Source organism: Sturnira hondurensis, unplaced genomic scaffold, assembly GCF_014824575.4.
Source record: "Sturnira hondurensis isolate 20B ecotype Veracruz unplaced genomic scaffold, ASM1482457v3 Scaffold0017082, whole genome shotgun sequence".
Lineage (NCBI taxonomy): Eukaryota > Metazoa > Chordata > Mammalia > Chiroptera > Phyllostomidae > Sturnira > Sturnira hondurensis.
The window spans coordinates 800142-819623 of record NW_028089713.1 but is presented as its reverse complement, the minus strand read 5'-3'; the positions used below and the strand labels follow the sequence as shown (position 1 = coordinate 819623).

General features: G+C 42.6%; 1 protein-coding gene across 10 annotated transcripts in view; it reads left to right on the top strand.

Annotated features, from left to right (window-relative positions):
* The window catches only part of SRGAP2 (SLIT-ROBO Rho GTPase activating protein 2), a 253602-nt gene that overhangs the window by 87601 nt on the left and 146519 nt on the right, over positions 1 to 19482 (top strand). For all 10 annotated transcript variants that reach the window (XM_037067162.1, XM_037067163.1, XM_037067160.1 and 7 more), the window contains exon 3: positions 3336 to 3528. In XM_037067162.1, the coding sequence (XP_036923057.1) occupies positions 3336 to 3528 (193 nt within the window). The remainder of the gene's footprint in view (positions 1 to 3335; positions 3529 to 19482) is intronic.

The window sequence follows — 19482 nt, the reverse complement described above, 5'->3', positions numbered from 1 at the left end:
AGCCTATTGTTTCCTGCCCCTTATGTGCATGGGCAGAGGTCTGGGGCTGGCACAGCTGCCTTCTTGGGGCCTATTGTTTGCCTTTCAGCTGCAGCAAAAACCTGAAGCAGCACATTTTACCGTGAACAGAGCAGCCATTCTGTCCTAGGGCTGCAGGCCTGGAGATGGGGTTGGTTGTAGTCTCCCTTAAACGTCTGGGTGGATGCTCTGAGGATGGAAGCCAGGGAGGTTTCTCCCTCCTGGCAGGTTGCAGGGGGAGATTGCTCAGTGGTGCCAAATCACAAATCAACTCCAGTGGCAGGTAGTATCTGTTAGCACAGACTCACGTTTCTTTTCCTGGATCAGGGGTGGGAATATTGCTTTCTCACTTTCTCCGCCCTCCGGGCTTACTGGCAGACCTCCGGGTGTGCTCACAGGACAAGAAAAGCATTTCCTCCAAAGCTGTCCTGTTGTAGAGTAGATCTTGGAAGCAGGGAAGGGATCCATCCCTGTTGTGGACTGGCCAAAATGCGGGCTAGTTAGTGAGTCAGTGCACTAGTGGGTGGTGCCTCTGGGGGCCTGAATCACTTACCCCTTAGCTGAAAGGTGGAGAAGTGAACGTTTCACGGCTGGGAGCTATAGAAACTGGTTTTTGCAGAAATACTTTCACAGACTCCAGACTCATGTTCTATGCCTCTTATCTTGTTGCCCCACTATCAACCTCTTTGACAAAGCAGACAAACCCTAATTTAGCTTTAGTCCCATTTGTACCTAATTCTATGAGTTTTTTGTAAATTACTTAACTAGTTTAACTTCAGTTTTCTCATCTCTGCAATCAGGGTAACTGGAGACTTAGAGTCTAGATGTGAAGGTTAAATGAGGTAATGTATATAAAGGGTGTTCAAGTGAACACATGTTGCCTGTCCTCAGGGCCTGGAAGGGCCTGATGGAACACTTTGGCTTCTACCCCTGCAATGTCCCCTTCTCCAACTTCCAGCTGAGGGGTGATTTAGGCCCTTAGAGATAGTTTGGACTAGAGCCCTGACTCACTAACTAGCCCACTTTTCAACTAGGATCACTTTGTGTTGTGCTGCCCCCTCATTGAGGCACCTGAGAAAGTCAGGGTGGAATGCCATATTGGTTGGATATGCTTGGGGGCCTCTTAATTCATGTATCTCAGAGGTCTCCTCTGAAGTGTTTGTTTCTTGGATAGGACAGCCTTGAAGTGGTGTACCTCTGGAACTTCATGGGTATCAAGGGAATTTACTTAGCCCCCTCTTTTTGGTGGAGGGTGGGCATCATCCATTTTACCATGTTCCTTTCTGCTTCTTTGGTTAGTGATATTGAGGCAAAGTCTTAAATAAATTACAGGTCACTCAGAGGGGGCTGATAGCCCCATCACCCATCCACATCCTCTTCTACTTCTGTTACGAGTACCTTTTCACTGAAAAAGCCCTGATTCTTATTGAGTGGACTAGTTGTAAGTAATATCAATGAATGTCCTCTCCACCCACAGTCTGCCCACCCAGTGGCTACTACTGCCAGCTACGACCTCTATCTGTCAATAGATGGAAGGGGCACAGATGCCTCCAGGAATAGTCTTGGTAAATGCTGTTGCCTTTAAGAGGCCCAGAAATTCCCAGGCAAAAACCATATGCCTTACATGCCCTTTGCAGATCTTCCTCCCCAAACCCTTGTAATCAGACTCCCAGAAAAACACAGAACAAGAGAGCTTTGATGAGTGATGAGGTAGGCGGCTTTTCTGCACAGCCTTCTGTCTGCTAGAACAATCCTGTGGTGCTCAGTTTCAGTTCAGGTGAGGTTACTGCAGACCTTGTTGGCATTGGTGGTTGGCAAGGGGCAGGCGTGGGGACAAAGAGGGTGAGAATAGCACTTACAGGTCAACTGAGATCACCCATGAATGATCAGATACTTGTGCTACATCCTGGTATCTGTGAAAACAGAATTTAAAAAATGAAGATGGGGATAGATTATGGACCCCTACCTACTTTGGGGAATGCTAAGTGTGTCGTTGCCCATCCTTCATTGCTTCATAAAAGGAGTGCTTGGTGTATTTTTCATCATTATAGCCCTGATCCTGAATTTGCCTCTGTTTATCCACAGCTCAGATGAAAACTGTAGATTTCCCTGCCCCATGCATTAAACAGCACAGATAGAAAGCATTGTTACAGCTCTACTATCTGGGAATGGATTTGTAGCATGCATAGGAAAAGCATAATAATATAGGTGCTCTTTTTTTCCTGGGATTAGAGTCACTGTCACATCCTAATGCATTGAGTTGAGCAGGCTTGGAGGGGGAAGGGATGACAGAAATGGCTCCATTGTGACTCAGATAGTGATTGTAACATAACTTCGCAGGATACACACTGCAGGCCTTCTCTGAGCTGACGAGCAGTCTGGCTTTGACAGTACTTCCTGTGGGTGCCAGGTCTCCTGTCAGTTACCAATGCAGTATTGCATTTGAGGCAGATCTGATTGCAGCTGGAGCAACCATTGCTGTAGTTACGGAGAGGGTGTTTGCTAACCCCGTAGGAGGAGTCTGGCCAGCAGAAATCTGCCAAGCTGGAGCTTAACCAGAAATATTTCTAGCTTTGACAAAGCAGGGGTTCTAAGCTGAATCAGTGGGGATGAAACAATAGAGATATGAGTGATATTTGTTGGTGAAAAAAATCAACCTCTTTAAGGTTGATTTACATTCTATGATATTGGAAACTATGGAATGTGCTTGATAGCAGATGGTTTACTTACCTGGAGAGCTTGTTTCATTCTTCATTGCCACTATTTGACCTTGGGCAGGGTCCTTTCTATCTCCCTTAAAATATCCTGACCCTGACCCTAATTCATAAAGATGTGGAAAAGCATTTTGAAATGAGGGGTGAAAGTACAAAAAGTAGGAGCCTGGGCTCTAAAGTCAGGCTGCTTGTATTTGGTATGGCTTGACTTCTTTAAGAGTCAGTTTTATCATCTTAAAATGAGGCTGAAAGTAATACTTACCCAACAGGATGGTTGGAAGAAAATTCTTTACACTCTTTGCTAGAAGAGAACCCAAATTCTGGCACTGTGCCAGAAATACAGTAAATTGTTCAATAAATAGTAGCTCTAAATATTATTATTTCTAATAAATACTTTCTCTCAAATGATTCAGCAGCTTCCTGGTTCCAGTGTTTTTTAGTATTCTGGAAAAAGTTGGCGGAGTTGAGGCTTCTCCTCCTCCTCATCATCATCATCACCATCAAAGGCTCTAAGTTCCCCAGAAGACAGGGATCAAGTGAAAGGAAGGAGTAAGCATTGCATGCATTGCTCTCCGTGTGACCGTCTTGCCTTTCTTGTTGTAGAGATCCGTGCTCAGCTCACAGAGCAGATGAAATGCCTGGACCAGCAGTGTGAGCTCCGGGTGCAGCTGTTGCAGGACCTCCAGGACTTCTTCCGAAAGAAGGCTGAGATTGAAATGGACTACTCCCGAAACTTGGAAAAGCTGGCAGAGCGCTTCCTGGCCAAGACACGCAGCACCAAGGACCAGCAGTTCAAGTAGGGACTCCTTGGTTGTCACTTTTAGAGACCTTGGGAAGGGGTCTGAGATGGAGGGAGGCAGGGTGTGCCACCTAGATCCAATTGGATTCATGAAGCAGGTAACCCCGTGACTTCAAATTGGCTGGAGGTTGAGAGCCCTCAAGGATTTCTCCTTTTCCAGATCGCTTTGCATGTAGCACAACACACTGGAGACATCCCAATAGATAATGAGCCCTGCTAATAATAACAGCAAACACTTTCATAGTTCTTCCTATACGGCAAGTATGGTTCCATAGGGTTTACATGCACGTTAACTCATCACCACAACGGCTCTATATGGTGGTTATTGTTATTTCCCCAATTTACAGATGAGGAAGCTAAGTCATAAAAAGGCTAAGGAACTTGCCCATTGTACCCCCCACCCCCCACCCCTACCAGTAAACCGAGCTGGAATTCAAACTCAGGCCATCTAGTTCTAGAGTCTGTATTCTTTTTGTTGTTGTTGTTCAAGTACGGTTTTCTGCCTCCCCCCCCCTTCCCCACCACTTCAGCTCTCCCCACTTCCTTCCCCTAGAATCTGTATTCTTATACGTTTTACCAAATTGGAAGAAATGAATGATGATGTAGCTATACTTCTATATTGCTGCCCATATAGTTGCTAGTCTTTTTCTTCCACATTTATAGTATTTTATACAATTGGCCCCTTCAATTTGTTCTCATTGCCATCGCCCTAGTTTAGATCATCATCTTTGCTGGAACAATTGCAGTACTTACTGTATCATCTATAGTAGAGATTCTTAACCCCAACTGCACATTAGAATTCCCTGGAGAACGTTTTAAAATGCTAAAATCTGGGCCCCACTCCAGACCAATTAAATCAGAATCTCTGGGAGTAGGGCCTGAGTAACAATATGTTTTAAAAGCTTCCCAGATGATTCTAATGGTTGACCATCATTGAGGACCACAGTCTACAGCTTCTCCCCATTCCAGCCTGGCTGATCCACTATTAGCAGATTTAGTCTTCCTGGAACACACTTCAGGCAGTTTCTCTGTGCAGTGGCTCCCCACTATCTGTGTATCTATGGTCTTGATACTCAAGGTGTGATCTCCCATTATCAGCATCACCTAGGATGCTGGAAATACAGAATCTCAGGTCCCACCCCTAGATCTGCTATGACGGGAACCCCACAAAGGTGGACATTCCTTAGCTTAGTCCTCAAGCCCCTCCACATCTGGCCCACGTAGCTTTCCAACCTTATTTCCTATTTCCAGTTCACTCTATCTTAGCCAAACAGAACGTTGACTCCCGTGGGTCTTTGCTTATCCTGTTATTTGAGCTTGTATGCCCATTCTTCCATCTCTGCATGTCTAAACCATACCTATGTTCTAAGACCCATCTCAGAGCAATCTGTTCTAAGAAACTTTCCTGATTCTCCCAGAAGAAAGAATGTTTTCCCTCTTCTGAATTTGTCCAGCATTTTATTTGTTCTTTTATTTGGACATTCAGCACTGTCTGCCTTACATTATCTCCTCTCAGTGGATTGGATAAACTTTTTAATTCATTTTTCAGTCTCCTGCAGTGCCTACCATAACATGAAGTATATAACAGATGGTCACTAAATATTGGATGGGTGAATGAGTGAATTTAAGAATTAATGCCAAGTATATCTTTCCCTATTTTCTATTTTTGTTTATCACCCTAATAATTGAGGAAACAAGCATCTTTTACAAGCCAGCTCTGAGCAATGATACGGAGGCTTGGATGGAGGAGAATAAGTGACATTCTTGGTTTAGCCAGAATGAGAATCTCTGCAAGATGTTTTATCCTCAGAGGCCCTTATCTTTTCCAAGTCCTATTCTCTTTATGATAAGCAATTCTGAGAGAATAAAATGTTATTTTAGTATGCAGTAAAGTGATTCAAAGTTGGATTTATTCTGTTAATAATCTCCTACTAAGTTTAAAACATCACTTTAGTTTTACTAGTATTCTCAGCTTAAGGACATATTTACTACAAATTAAGATCCAGATGTGCCACTTTTAAATTATCTGAATTGCTCTGATTAAGATCACATACAAAGAATAGAGTGTTTTCTCCAAGGCTGGAAGAATTGATTTTTCCGATAGAGCTGGTACCTGGCCACATTTTTCCCCAAACAACTAGTAAGTATTTATAGAGAGCCGGCTATGTGTTTCATATTGTATGGGTTTTAGAAGATATAAGAGTAGTTTATTGTGTGTATCCAGAGGAGGCCAAATATTGTTGTGGAGAAAAGATGTTTAATACAGGAAGCAATTAAAGGATAAGGCAATAATGATCTCATTGGGATCATTGTTTTGTGTAGAATGTAGATATGAGAAGAGGTCAGAGATAAATCATCAGAGATAGATAAAGGATCTAGAATAGTTAGGAGAATTTTCTAGAAGGAGCAAGTGAGATTTTAGGTTAAGCTTTAAAGATTTGTGTGGTAGAGAACAGTATTACAAGTGGGAGGAAGTAGGGGTAAAGGTACAGGGACTAGTGAGGAATCCAGCTTCATGAAAAGGAAGATTGTTAAGCATTCGTTCGACAGATGTCCATTACACATTCCTTGAACTCCTTTACACCAGACGCTGTGCCTTGGGATGTGGCAGTGAATAGCGTGTTGTCTTCCGCGTTGCTCTTAATAGAAGAATGAGGAGGCAGCCGTTAAACAAATCACACAATTAGACAAGTTGAGGTAGGTGTTACAAAACTGAAGTACAAGGTACTGCAAGAACTTGTAGGAAGGAAACTTCTCCACTCCTTTTTCTGTCACTTTATGGCTAGTTTACTTTAAAATCTTCCTGTCTGATCTTATCCTGAGTAACAATCTGCTTATTCAACAAACCCCTTATTAATTCCTACTGGATACTGTGCTCTGTACTGATTCCTATGGAGGTAAGGTAAGCTCTAGAACCCTGGCTTACAGAGAAGAGAGACATGTAGACAACATAATGTGCAAAGGCCTTTAATAGACGTCTGAGCAAAATATTGTGAGAATACAGGTAGTTTCAAAAACAGTGGAACATATAGACAGACAAGTAGACACCAAATAATGGGTCTTTGACAGACAAGCAGAGGAGTTCAGATTTGATACGGCAGTGTGGTAATGAGCCCTCTGGATTCTTGTGTGGGGACAGAGACATGGGAAAAGATGTGGTAGAAGAATGAGTTTTTATGCCAGAGAAGGCCAAAGTGGAGGTTTTGGGGCAGGGAATTGATGCACATCGTGGTAGCAGCAAAGAACAGAGGGAAAGGAATATATTCAAAGTATATTAGAAAAACTGAACAGGACTGGGCAAATGATTGGGTAAAGAATTGTAATGGTCAGGGGTGACCCACTGTCTCTAACCTGGCAACCTGGAAGAGTTATGGAATCTACCATAAAAGTGAGGATGTTGAGCCCTGGCTGGTGTAGCTCAGTGGATTGAGTGCAGTCCTGCGAACCACACGATCAAGGTTCGATTCCCAGTCAGGGCACACACCTGGGTTGCAGGCCAGTTCCCGGTTCCTGGCAGGGGATGCACCAGAGGCAACCATACATTGATATTTCTCTCTCTCTCTCCTTCCCTTCCCCTCTAAGATAAATAAATAAAATCTTTTTTTTAAAAAAAGTGGGGATGTTGAAAAAAGACCTCTTTGTGATTGGTGAGCCAACTTTGGATATGCTCATTTGGGGGCAGTGGGAGGCCTTCAGGCATTCAGATGGAAGGTTGCATTTCTTGAGATAAGACGGTATGACTGGGATTAGATAGTATAAGCTTCAGTATAGAACTGATTGTGGAAGATATTGGGTTGGCCAAAAAGTTTATGAAGGTTATTCCGTACTATGATGGCTCTAGCGGTGCTTAGTTGTCTTTACTTCATTTGAAACAATTTTGTTAGATTATATTGTGACAGCTATCATGTCAGCATACATTTAAAAAACTTACTGAAAAATAAAGGAGATCTTCCAATTAAGATGGCGGTATAGGCAGATGTGACTTGCCTCTTTGCACAACCACATCAAAATTACAGCTAAACTATAGAACAACCATCACTCAGAACCGTCAGAAATGAGTTGAATGGAAATTTGACAACTATGCTATTAAACCATATCCATTCAGACTGGTAGGAGAGGTGTACACCCGGAATGGGCTAGTCCCCCACCCATGTGTAGTGCATAAAAATTCAGGAGGGCTATGTCAGGAGTAAGGAGTCCAAGCCTTACACCAGGCCCCCCAGCCCAGCATTCCAGTGCCAGGAAGATAAATCCCCACAACCTCTGGCTGCAAAACCAGTGGGGATTTAGTCGAAGGAAAGAGCTTTTGGAGCCCCAAGCAATTCCTCTTAAAGAACCCACACATGGACTCACCTACTCAGACTCACTCCCTCTGAGCTCCAGCACTGGGGTAGCAGCTTGAAAGGCACCAGTGTCATACTGGGAGAAACTGAAGTGTCTGGCATCAAGGCAAGCAGAGGCCATTGTCCCTTTTCTAAACCCTCCCCGCACAGAGCTGGAAAGCTGGTGCCATATCTGAGACTCCACCAACTTGGCTAATATAGTTTGATCTGCCTTGGGAATCCCCAGACACTCTATCAAACCCAACTTATAGATCCATCCAAGCTTCTTTTCCACATGAATGGCTGGTTTCGGCTCATGCTTCGTAACTTCCTAAATCCTAAAAGACAGCAGCCAGCCTACATTCACAGCTTGGCATCACCTGGGAATCTCCAAGACCAGCACAAGTAGCAGCTATCTCAAACTGCTTTATAGCTCAGACCAGGTGACCTCATGCAAAACACAGGTGTGAGCTGACCTTGGCCTGCACCACCCTGGGAACCCTAGGGCCACAGCACCCAGTGGACAGCCACAGACCACATCAGAGCACCACCACCCTGCCCCTGCACAGTTGATCCTCTGCGGAGGGAGAAGTTTGATGATAAGTGGTCAAAACCAGACCTTGTAGCTGACTGGTCTGGGTAAAGCCCTTCCATTGATCTGCCAGCAGCAACCAAGTTTCAACTACAGGGGAGAGTGTACTCAGCCCACATGAAGGGCACACCTCAAGTACCCAACTTAGGTGATAGGGGAGGCTATGCACTGGACCCTACAAGACACCTACTACATTAGGCCACATTACAAAGACATGGAGTCAAAGCAGCTCTACCTGATACATACAAACAAACACAGGGAGGCTGCCAAAATGAGGAGACAAAGAAAATGGCCCAAACAAGAGAATAGATTGTAAGTCCAGAAAAAGAACTAAATGAAATGCAGATACGCAATCAATCAGATGCAGAGTTCAAAATACTGGCTATAAGGGTGCTCAAGGAACTTAGTGAGGAAGGACCTCAGCAGCATAAAAAAGATCCAGTCAGAAATGAAGGATACACTAATCGAAACAGAGAACAATTTACAGGGAAACAACAGTAGAGTTGATGAAGCTGAAAATCAGATCAATGCTTTGGAATATAAGGAAGCAAAAGCAACCGATCAGAACAAGAATAAAAAGAAATGAAGTAGTATAAACCGCCTTGGAAGGGCCAACATTCACCTCATAGGGGTGCCAGAAGGAGGAGAGAAAGAGCAAAATACTAGAAATCTATTTTCCTACTGGAAAATATTGTGCCTAGTTGGAAATTGTGCCTACTGGAAAATAGATTTCTAATATCTTTCATTGTTTTTTTCATTGAAAGATAAACAATGAAAAAATGGGAAAAAATTAGAAAGATTGTTTCTAGTGAAAAAAATTAGAAAAAATGAAACAATTTTTCATTGTTTCAATGAAAAAAAAACAATGAAAGATATTTTTCCATTGAAAAAACAGTGAAAGAAAAACTTCCCTAACTTGATAAAGGAAACAGGCATGCGAGTTCAGGAAGCATAGAGAGTCCCAACAAGATGGATGTAAAGAGGCCCACTCCAAGATACATCATAATTAAAATGCTGAAGGTTGAAGATAAAGGAAAAATCTTAAAAACAGCAAGAGAAAAGCAACCCCCTGTGGGAGCAGGGGAGTTCCATAGGACTGTCAGCTGATGTCTCAAAAGAAACTTTGCAGGCCAGAAGGGACTGGCAGGAGACATTCAGAGTCATGGAAAGCAGAGACCTACAGCCAAGTTGGCTCTACACAGCAAAGCCATCATTTAGAATCAAAGGGCAGGTAAAGAGCTTCCCAGATAAGAAAAAACTAAAGGAGTTCATCACCACCAAACCGTTATTATATGAAATGTTAAAGGGACTTATTTGAGAAAAAGAATATTGAAACTATGAACAATAAAATGGCAAAAAATAGCAATCTATCAATAATTGAATCTAAAAACCAAACTAAACAAACAAGAAGAACAGAGACCGAATCATGGATGCAGAGTGTTTTGATGGTTGCCAGATGGGAGGGGTGGGTTGGAGGACTGGGGGAGGAGGTGAGTGAATTAAGAAGGACAGATGTAAGTACAGTATAGGAACTGGAGTAGCCAAAGAACTTACATGCATGACCCATGGACATGAACAATGGTGTGGGGATTGCCTGAGGGGGTATGGGGTGCTGGGCAGAGGAGGGCAAGGGGGGAAAGTCAGGACAACTGTAATAGCATAGAGGAAAAAGTTATCAGAACTGTTGAATTTTTCTGTAGCCATTTTAATATTGATGGTGGAAAAATATGCAACATTTTTGGCATGTTATGCTTTATTATTTCAAGAAAGGTAAAAACACAACTGAAATGCAAAGAAAAGATTCGTGCTGTGTATGGAGAAGGTGCTGTGACTGATTGAACGTGTCAAAAGTGGTTTGTAAAGTTTCTTGGTACTATTGACATTTCAGGCAAATAATTCTTTGCTGTGGGGCTGCCTCATGCATTTGGAGGTGTTTAGCAGCACCCCTGGCATGTACCCACTAGAAACCAGTAGTAGAAGATAGCCAACATACTCAAAATATTCAAATCAATAAAGTTATTGGTGCAAATTTAAAAAGGGTCTTTTATTTTATGCAATAAACCATATGGACTTTTTGGCCAACCCAATATGAAAGTATATAAACTCAGGGGAGAGAAAGAGAAGAATAAAGCTAAAACCAGAACCCACGGCTTGGGCAGACCCAATGTCAGGGAGGAGTAAAAGTTTCTGTTAGGAAACCCTGGTTGGTGTAGCTCAGTGGATTGAGCGTGGGCCTGTGAGCCAGAGGATCACGGTTCCATTCCCAATCAGGGTACATGCCTGGGTTGCAGGCCAGTTCCCAGCAGGGGACCCATGAGAGGCAACCATACATTGATATTCTCTCCCTTTCTCCTTCCCTTCCCCTCTAAAGATAAATAAATAAAATCTTTTTTAAAAAGTTTCTGTTAGAAGTTACCAGAAGTGGAGGGGGAGAAAAAGAGGGAGGAAAGAGGGAGAGATTTATTTTTAAGCATTGAAAGGATAGAGAGTAAGGTAGGATAGTGTTGTCTGATGGAAGTAGAAGATCTGAGGATCTGTAACAGTTAACCCCAGCAATTTCTTATAGATGCCCTCCCATGTAGAAGGCATTGTGCGAGATGCAAAGATTAAAGTGAGCTCCGAACCTAGGAGCTTTCAATCCATTAGAGTGTAACGTGAAATTGCTGGGTTTTCTAGGTCAAAAATGCCTTATAGTGGCAATTTCATATGTTCAGAAGGCACCCTGTGTCTCAGCCGGTGCGAAGAGGAGATGAAACATACACACAAATGCATTGAATTCAGGCAAGATAGCAAGAAACTCAGGTAGAGAGTCCAGGCAATATCCTACTTCTGTAGATAATTTGTTCCTAAAAATGTACAGAAAAGTCAAATGGTTGAATGTCAAACCAGAGTTTTACATGGAGTGGGTAGGTTCTGTTGCTATAAGTATATATGTGAAATTCTGAGTTACACCTCACTGGATGTACTCTCAGCATTCTGTACCTGGTCTTCCTTTTTGTCACAGTTATACCCATGGAATGCCTTACTTAAGTCTCGTGAGTATCTGAAGAGCTGCTGATGATTCCCGTCTCCTCTCGTCTTATTAATACAGTGATGAGGCTACTTCTCAGCACAACACTAGCAATAGCACTTCATTTTTCCAGTTTCCACACCCCCGTGTTGCAAAAGACAAGTGAGTGTTCAGATAGTTGCACACACAAGCGTTACTACACAGAGAGAGCCACGCTGCTGACATTGAAATGGCACGCGGTAGGCAGCGCCACCAGGCCAAGCTCGAATCATTTGTTAGCAACTGAAAAGTCAACATTTTTAGTCCAGGAAAGGCTTTTTAGACATGCCTGTATGTCTGTTTTGGTTAGGAGATAGCTTGTGCTGCTGTAATAGACCCCAGATGATAGTGGCTTACACAAGATAGAGGTTGATTTTTCTCTTGTATAATAGTCTGGGCGTTGGCCATACAGGGCTGTGTCAGGCTTCTTATTCCATCATGAGAGTGTTGCCCTCGTCTGTATGACCTAAGATGGCTTACTGCCACCATGTCCCCATTCCAGCCAGCGGGACAGGTAAAAGGGCAAGGGGCAGGAATAAGTATATTCTTTAAAGGTGCAATTTGGAAGTGGCACATACATCTCTCCAGCTCACATTTGACTGGGCAGAACTTAGTTATGTAGCTATACTGAGCTACAAGCAAGGCTGGGAAGTATAGTTTCTGGGTGAGCTGAAAGTAGAGTTTCTATTAATATAGAAAAAAGGGGAAATGGTCTATTAGAAGCCTCTGACACATTGTGATGTGACAGAGGGCAGATGTATGACAGACCATAGCCACCCATTTATACAAAGTGCCCTAAGTGCATAAAGAAGAGAGGTTTGTTCAGGCTGGGTTCTGGGTGGCGTTATATGGAGGTGAAGTTCAGTGAATGGGAAGTGAAAAAAACAGAAGTGTCAATACTAGGTATTGGTCCTATAAGCTTAATTCAGTTGAGACGAGGCAAAAGTTGTAGAAGGAGGATAAAAAAATGGTGGGGGGCCCTGGCTAGGTGGTGCAGTTGGCTAGAGTGTCATCCCATGCACATCCCTAGTCAGGGCACACGCTTAGGTTGTGAGTTTGGGTTGCATACAGAAGGCAACTGGTAGCTGTTTCTCCCTCCTTCTCCCTCCCTCTCTCCCTCCTTTCCTCCTTTCTTTTCTTTCTCCATTCCTTTCTCTAAAATCGATAAACGTATCTTTGGGTGAGTATTTAAATTTAAAAAGATGGGGAGGAAGAATTTTGACAGAGAGAGCAGTGTTGGTGACAGTTGGGAAAGACAAGGCTGGTGGGTAACTTATGAGTTTTGCTGAAAAAAAAAGAAATAATAAATGCAGTAGTGATACAAGGTCTGAAAAAAAAGTTGAGAGGGATCAGATTACAGTGGTCCATGAATGCCGGCTGACAGTTTGGGCTTTATTCTGTAAGCATCATGCCCTTGGAAATAGAAAAAATGGGCCAAATGTAAGGGCAAAGAGCAAGTGAAGTCAAAGAAGCTGGGACAGAAAAGGGTTTGTGGGTTTCTTGGGTCTCTGGAGTGGCAATTCTACTTTATTTTCATTCACTAGTGAAGTGTAGCCTAGGTTTCACTGACTTTCAGGCAGGTCCCTAGAATAGTTCATTCTCTGCCCAGAGCACCTCACTGGGCACTTGTCACCTCCCCCAGAGCTGTAGCAGCTGTTGGTTTAGCAATGCCATGAATTTGTCTCCATGTGCTGCCAGGAGAGCAACTGCCAGCAGCAGGTCTGGACAGACTCATCTCAGGAACATGGAAACTATTCACCTTGGGATGGGTAGGATGGCCAGGGCCGAAGTTATTAGTCCCTGTGGATTTATCCCATCCTTTTCCAGGCCATTTTTCACCCTGGCTAGATTTCAACTTCTCATAGTAGTTCAGGCTGCGTATTCTGCTACAGGTTTGTTTGTTTTTTTAAAATAATTTTTTTATTTTTCACTTACATTTGGCATACAATATTATATTAGTTTCAGTATTATAATATTGAAATATTATAGTATTTCAATATTATATTAGTACACACACCTCAGTGATTAGACATGCAACTTACTAAGTGACCATCTTGGTAAATCTTGTACCCGTCTGACACTATACATAGTGCTATACTTTACATCTCGATGACTGTTCGGTAACTACCAATTTGTATCGCTTCACCTTTCCACCCATTCTGCCAGCCCCCACCAAGTGACTGTGTGGGACGGATGTTGCTGAACTGCCCTTTTCATCTTCTCATGGACAACTTCTTACCCTGGCAGCCATTACCCTGCCACTCTTTGGCTTTGCTTCCTATTCTGCTTTGCTCCTGCTCACCTTTTGTCTTCTTCCACACTGTGCTCCGTGCAAACACCCTCATTAGAGCCCACACAGCTCCAGTTCCTCTGTACAGTCTGACCCTGCGGTCCCATCATGCTCCTTCTCTTCCCCCTCCCCCACAGACTGTTTGATTCTACCTTATTCTGCTTTGTTTAGATGGGTAATATGGCTTCCTCCGTCCCTTTGAATTGTGGGGGGCCCTGTTAATGTCTGAAATTCTATCTGCCTGGTTTGATTAAGAGCAGAGATAATATTATGAAGGGTAGGAAGTCTTTCTAGGGAAGATGTTCTTCATTTTCTTTGGGTCCTTGAAGAGTATAAATGTATTCCTATTTGTTGCTGAGCCTTTGATTGTCTCTTTTAAGTGGAATCTGTGTTAATATTGCCCAGCAGGACTCTAATTGATAATGCGCTAGCTGTTTTTTGCATAGTCTTGCTGTAAATTACCTTTCAGTCATAGCTCAGTTGGTTTTGATCTCCTACTTTTAATAGCTCAGTGCTTTCTTTTATTTTGAGGCTATTTTTTTTTCCTGTTGAGTTTTGAGAGGAATACGCCTACACTGCTGTCCTGCTGTTTTCCTTACAGAGACCTTATGCTACTTCATAACCTTCTGCCAGCATCTTTTCTTTCTTACAGCTTTTCCTTCTCAGCAACAAATATTTGTTGAATATTTTAAAGGTATTGTTCTAGACTCTTAGAGGAAAGAAATCCAAAGAAGTAGAAGTGGTAGTTCTTTTTCATATGAATTTATAATCTAGTCAGGGATAAATTATACTGGAATACAGTAACACAGACTTCAGTATAAGGCATATATGGTAAGTACCAAGTGTGTGCTGCAAAAGGGTGTGCTCAGGAAACTTAAAGGGAGGACATGGGATTTGAACCAGACTTTGAAGAAAATGAATAGGATTTTGAAAGCTGGAGAGAAGGGGGAATGTTGCAGGCTGGAGGGGCACAGCAAGAAGAAAGTACAGAACACTTTTTGGGGTAGAGTGAGTAGGCTGGTTTGGCTGGGATAAACAAGTGCACATGGAGGAATTGGACAAAGGTAGACAGGATCATATCGCGAAGTGCCTTGAGTGTTGTCTCAGAGATGTGGCTCTATGCAGTAGACACTGGAAACCACTGAAGATCTGAACAGCTAATATCCAGGCTGAGGTATGAGCTCAGTTTAAGGAAGATTAACCTTGACCTTAGGGTCATGATTTGCTAAATGACAAGAAACTTGAAACAGTGAAACCAGTTGCCACAGTAGATAATAAGGATCTAAATTAGGGTGGGATGGTAGGAATGAAAGGAATAAACAATGATCCTTCAGTTCACGTAGCAAATATGCGCTGTGCTCTTACCCTGCGCCAGACACATGCCACACCAGATAGATACTGCCTCGTGCACTCCTGGAGCTTACAGTCTCGAGACAGATGGAAAACACCTGGTGCAGGAAGAATCTATAGGACTTGCTGACTGATGGGATTCAGGTTTCAAATGAACTTGGAAGCAGGAAAGAAAGAGGGTTGTGAAGTTTCTTTTGGACTTGAGCGACTGGTAGATTAATGATGCCATTAATAAAAATACTGAAGCTAGGAGAATGAGTTGTTTTTGAAAGCTTAGACTGTGAGAAGTTTGGTTTTTGAGTGTTAAGTTTAAGATATTGGAAGGATATTAAAGGTGAAATTTTCAATTAATTGACAAAAAATGAATGGCTGTATTCAGAGCTAAAGATCTGGGCTGTATTTAGAGCTAAAAAGCCTGGGCTGTTGGTAGAGATTTGGGCATGCTCATAGAGAGGTGATGGGTGAGGCTTTGGAAATGTTTGATTTCCAAGAGGAAGGTTTAGTGGGGAAAAGGGGAGCCATCCCTTGTATTGTCTGTGGTACTCAGATTGCAGAGAGTGAAAAGGGATTTAGAAGATATATTTATTTGTGCATTTATTCAGTATGCATTTTGGGGGCCTTACTGGAGATAGGAACAAGACAATATCCTATTCTCACTGACATTAAATTAGCAGTCTGTTAAGGAGATACATATGGAAAATAAACCTGCTTATTTGGTTGGTTATGAGTTGGGTAACTATGGAAGATATGTGAGGGAGCAGGACCTAGGTATCTCAAGAATCTGGTAGATGTTTCACCTGCAACACTCCTTTCAGTGGGAGGTTAGGTACACACTTAATTAGAGTGAAATTCTTGTAGAGTCCATGTTCTTGGCCATGGGCCCAGTATTTGAACATGCACAATCTCTGCAGTTATGTCACCTATTGCCAGTGGATTTTTCCTTTGCAGCTGAGTTTAGAGTTGTTCACCAGTCTCACAGGATAGCATTGGGTTGAAAAGCAGAATCAAATGGCTGTGGAGGATGTTACAGCTGTGATTGCAAATCAGAAAAGGGTGGAGGACCAGGAAGTTCCCCTTTGAGTTTGGGGTGACTTTGAGAAGGGAAGTAGGAGGAAACATGAAGCTACCAAATGGGAGAACCCCTTACTTCCTGGGACCAATGTGTCCCCCATTCATTTTGGATATATTTGGGAGCTATTTGTTCCCCTAGGATAGGTTTTGCCCAGATGTAGCATTTGGTGTTGGGCAAGGGTTGGCTTCCTTTAGCCATGGCTCAAACTGCAACTATTTAGAAACTGACCAAAGGTCCTTTGGTGACTTTTTCACTTGCCCAACCCATATAGAACCTTAGGTGGTGGTTGGATTCCTTTTGGAAGAGTTGGGAAGTCTCTTCACAGATGCTGAAAGCATGATAGAAGAGACACAGGCAAGCATTTTAAGGGGGCAGCAAGATGTAATGATGGTCAATCTGTGGAACAGAGAAAGAATTCTTTTGAAAGCTCTTTGGGAGGCTTTATGACTTAGTGGTAAAAGCTGAGAGCTTTAATCCAGACAAATTTGGGTCTGAATCCTGTCGTTTTACTTACAGCTGCGTGGCCTTGAGGAGCCTCATTCAGCTTCAGTTTTCACATCTATGAAACGTGGAGCATAGTGCTTATCCCGAAGAGTTGTTCTAGGGATTAGGTAAATGTAAAACACTAGCCTGGTGTCCGTAACTTAGTAGACACTCAAAAAATAGTAGCTGATGTAATTATCACCGTGAAAGAAGGAGAATAGTGTGAGCATTAAGATTCCAGGTTCTGGAACCAGGCTTTCTGAGTTTGTAATCCTGGGTTTTCCACTTTACTAGCAATGTGATTTTTAGATGAAGTTTCTTAGTTGCCTCGTTTCCCCATCTGTAAATCAAGGATACTATTAGTAGCTACTTAATGGTCTTGTTATGCTGATTAAGTAAATTAATATATCTGAAGCCCTTAGGACAGTGCTTATCACATAGTAAAGGTAAATAGCAGTGACTACTAGCCTTGTCCTCAGGAGTTGGGACTGAATGTAACTATACCAGGTGAAACCTTGTTAGATTAGATTTATTATTTATTCCCTGTGCAGAGTTAAGCATTCTTAAGCCTGGCGCTTAGGTAATATGGCAGTCTCCATTTTCTCCAGCAACCACTGTGGGCTCTCTTGAATGGCAAACTCTTTCTCCATCCAGATTTTTATGATGTGACTGCATTAGATGGGAAATATGCAATTATGTGACTCTATAATTGTATGTTTAGTTCCTATAAAAACTCAGCAGTTGTATGTTTTATCCTGTAAGGTGTCATGTTCACAAGTTGTCATGAAGTACCTTGAACTAGGTAGTTAGCCCTGGCATGTTACTTTTAGATCCAGGCTTATAATCATCAAGAGGAGGAAATTTGTCTTACACTCACCTTTTGATTTCCTTAACCTTACAGAGTCAGTGTTCACCACTAATTGCCTAATCATTGGATTTCCATAAGGGTATAGAGTTGAGGTCCCATTTGCAATCTGGGTGAATAGAGAATGCCAGTCCTGTTCAGTTTCCCACAGTGGCCACCATCAAGACCAGCAGGCCAGGGGTGGGCTGGGATGGGAGTAAAAGAAAACTGTGCTTGAACAACAATTAAAATTAAAAAAAAAAAAAAGACCAGCAGGGTAGTGTACAAACCTCAGTCATAAGCATAACGGAATGTCATTTACTGGGTTGTTTGTCTCATGAGGCCGAAAAGAAGCTCCCAAGATTCTGCCTAAATGGCTTCATGTCTTTTTAGGGCAGGAAACAGTGGAGGGCCGGTGAGGATCAAAATATGCTTTTCTGAGCAGTTGGAACGATGTTGGAGACTGCTGAGGGCTTCCTCTGTCTCCTAGGCACTGCCATTGGAATGTCAGCAGGACACACCTCAGGATTTCAGCTTGCTGGAGCCAGACCCCGGTGATCCTGTCCCTTAACATCAGTGCTGGGGTGCAGGGGACTTTGAGTATTCCTTTTCTTAGCTTTTGTAAGCTCCATAGTAATTGTGTAGTAGAAATAGGAAGCAGTGTGTGCCTGGATCTTTAATTCTCAGGAATTCACAGCCAGTTAAATGAATTGACTTTGATCCAGTTCTCTTTTAAAGGCAAAAGCCATGTCGTCTTTATTGGGAGCTGTGTTAAGTGGGAGGGTTTACAGGATAAGAAGAAAAGATGGTCTCTTTCATAAGGACGTTCATAATTGAAATGGGGGAAATCAGACAGGCTGAGAGAGAATAATAAGAACACCTGTGCACATGGGCCCATGAATCTAAAAATAGGGCCCCAGTTAAAGCAGGTTCCAGTAGTCACCAGGAAGTGGGGGCCCGGAAGGTGGGATACTCTGGAGGGACTCGAACTTAGCTTGGCCAGGGAAAGGTCAGAGATAGCACAGTTATATTCTCAATTAGTTTTGGTCCCAAGTTAATTGAAGTAAAGACTTTAATATCTAATTCTTGTGCTATACTGAAGTTTCACACTGTGAAGAGAAACAGAATCATATGGGAAGAGCTCAGTATTAATGAAGGATTTAGGGAGAATCAGAATAAAGTAGGGCTTGGATTTTTTTTGGAGTTGAAAAAGCGTCATCCTTTCTGCTACCTCCTGCCCATACACAGTGCTACCTGTCATTGGATTATTGTCTCTGAAATGTTAAATTCAGAGAGGATCAGTGAGCACAGCTGTGATTCTTTATTTTATATTATTTTAAAGTATATTTTATTGATTATGCCATTACAGTTTTCCCATTTTTTCTCCCCCCTTGTCCCCCTGCTGCCCTGCACTTCCCCAACACTCCAGCATCCCTCCCCTCTCAGTTTGCCCATGGGTTGTACATATAAGTTCTTTGGCTTCTCTGTTTTCTGTACCATTCTTAACCTCTCCTCATCTATTTTATGCCTCCCATTTACGCTTCTTATTCCCTGTACCTTTCCCCCCCGATTCTTCCCTCCCCACTGAAAACTCTCCTGTTTCAGGTATAGCTGGTTAAAGAATCAGTATTAGAAAATGAACTGAACAAACTAGGATTATCGTTAACAGTAGGATGCTGAGCTGTGTTTGCAGACTTCTGCTAAAGCGTTTGGGACAGGGCATCCTTGCGTGAAATTCAGACATCCCTCCCTGGCAACCTCTGTGTTAAAGTAGAGGTTGTAGAACAAGTCTGGCAGCTCTTAGCCTGAACCCTTGTAAACAACAGATGTTCATAACTAAGTTTTGGGGGTGGGGATAGGGTTTCTGTTGGTGCTTAAAATTCTTTAAATTTACAGGCAGCATCTTGAGGATTTACAAAAAGGAGGAAATTATGGAGAATTGATTCTGC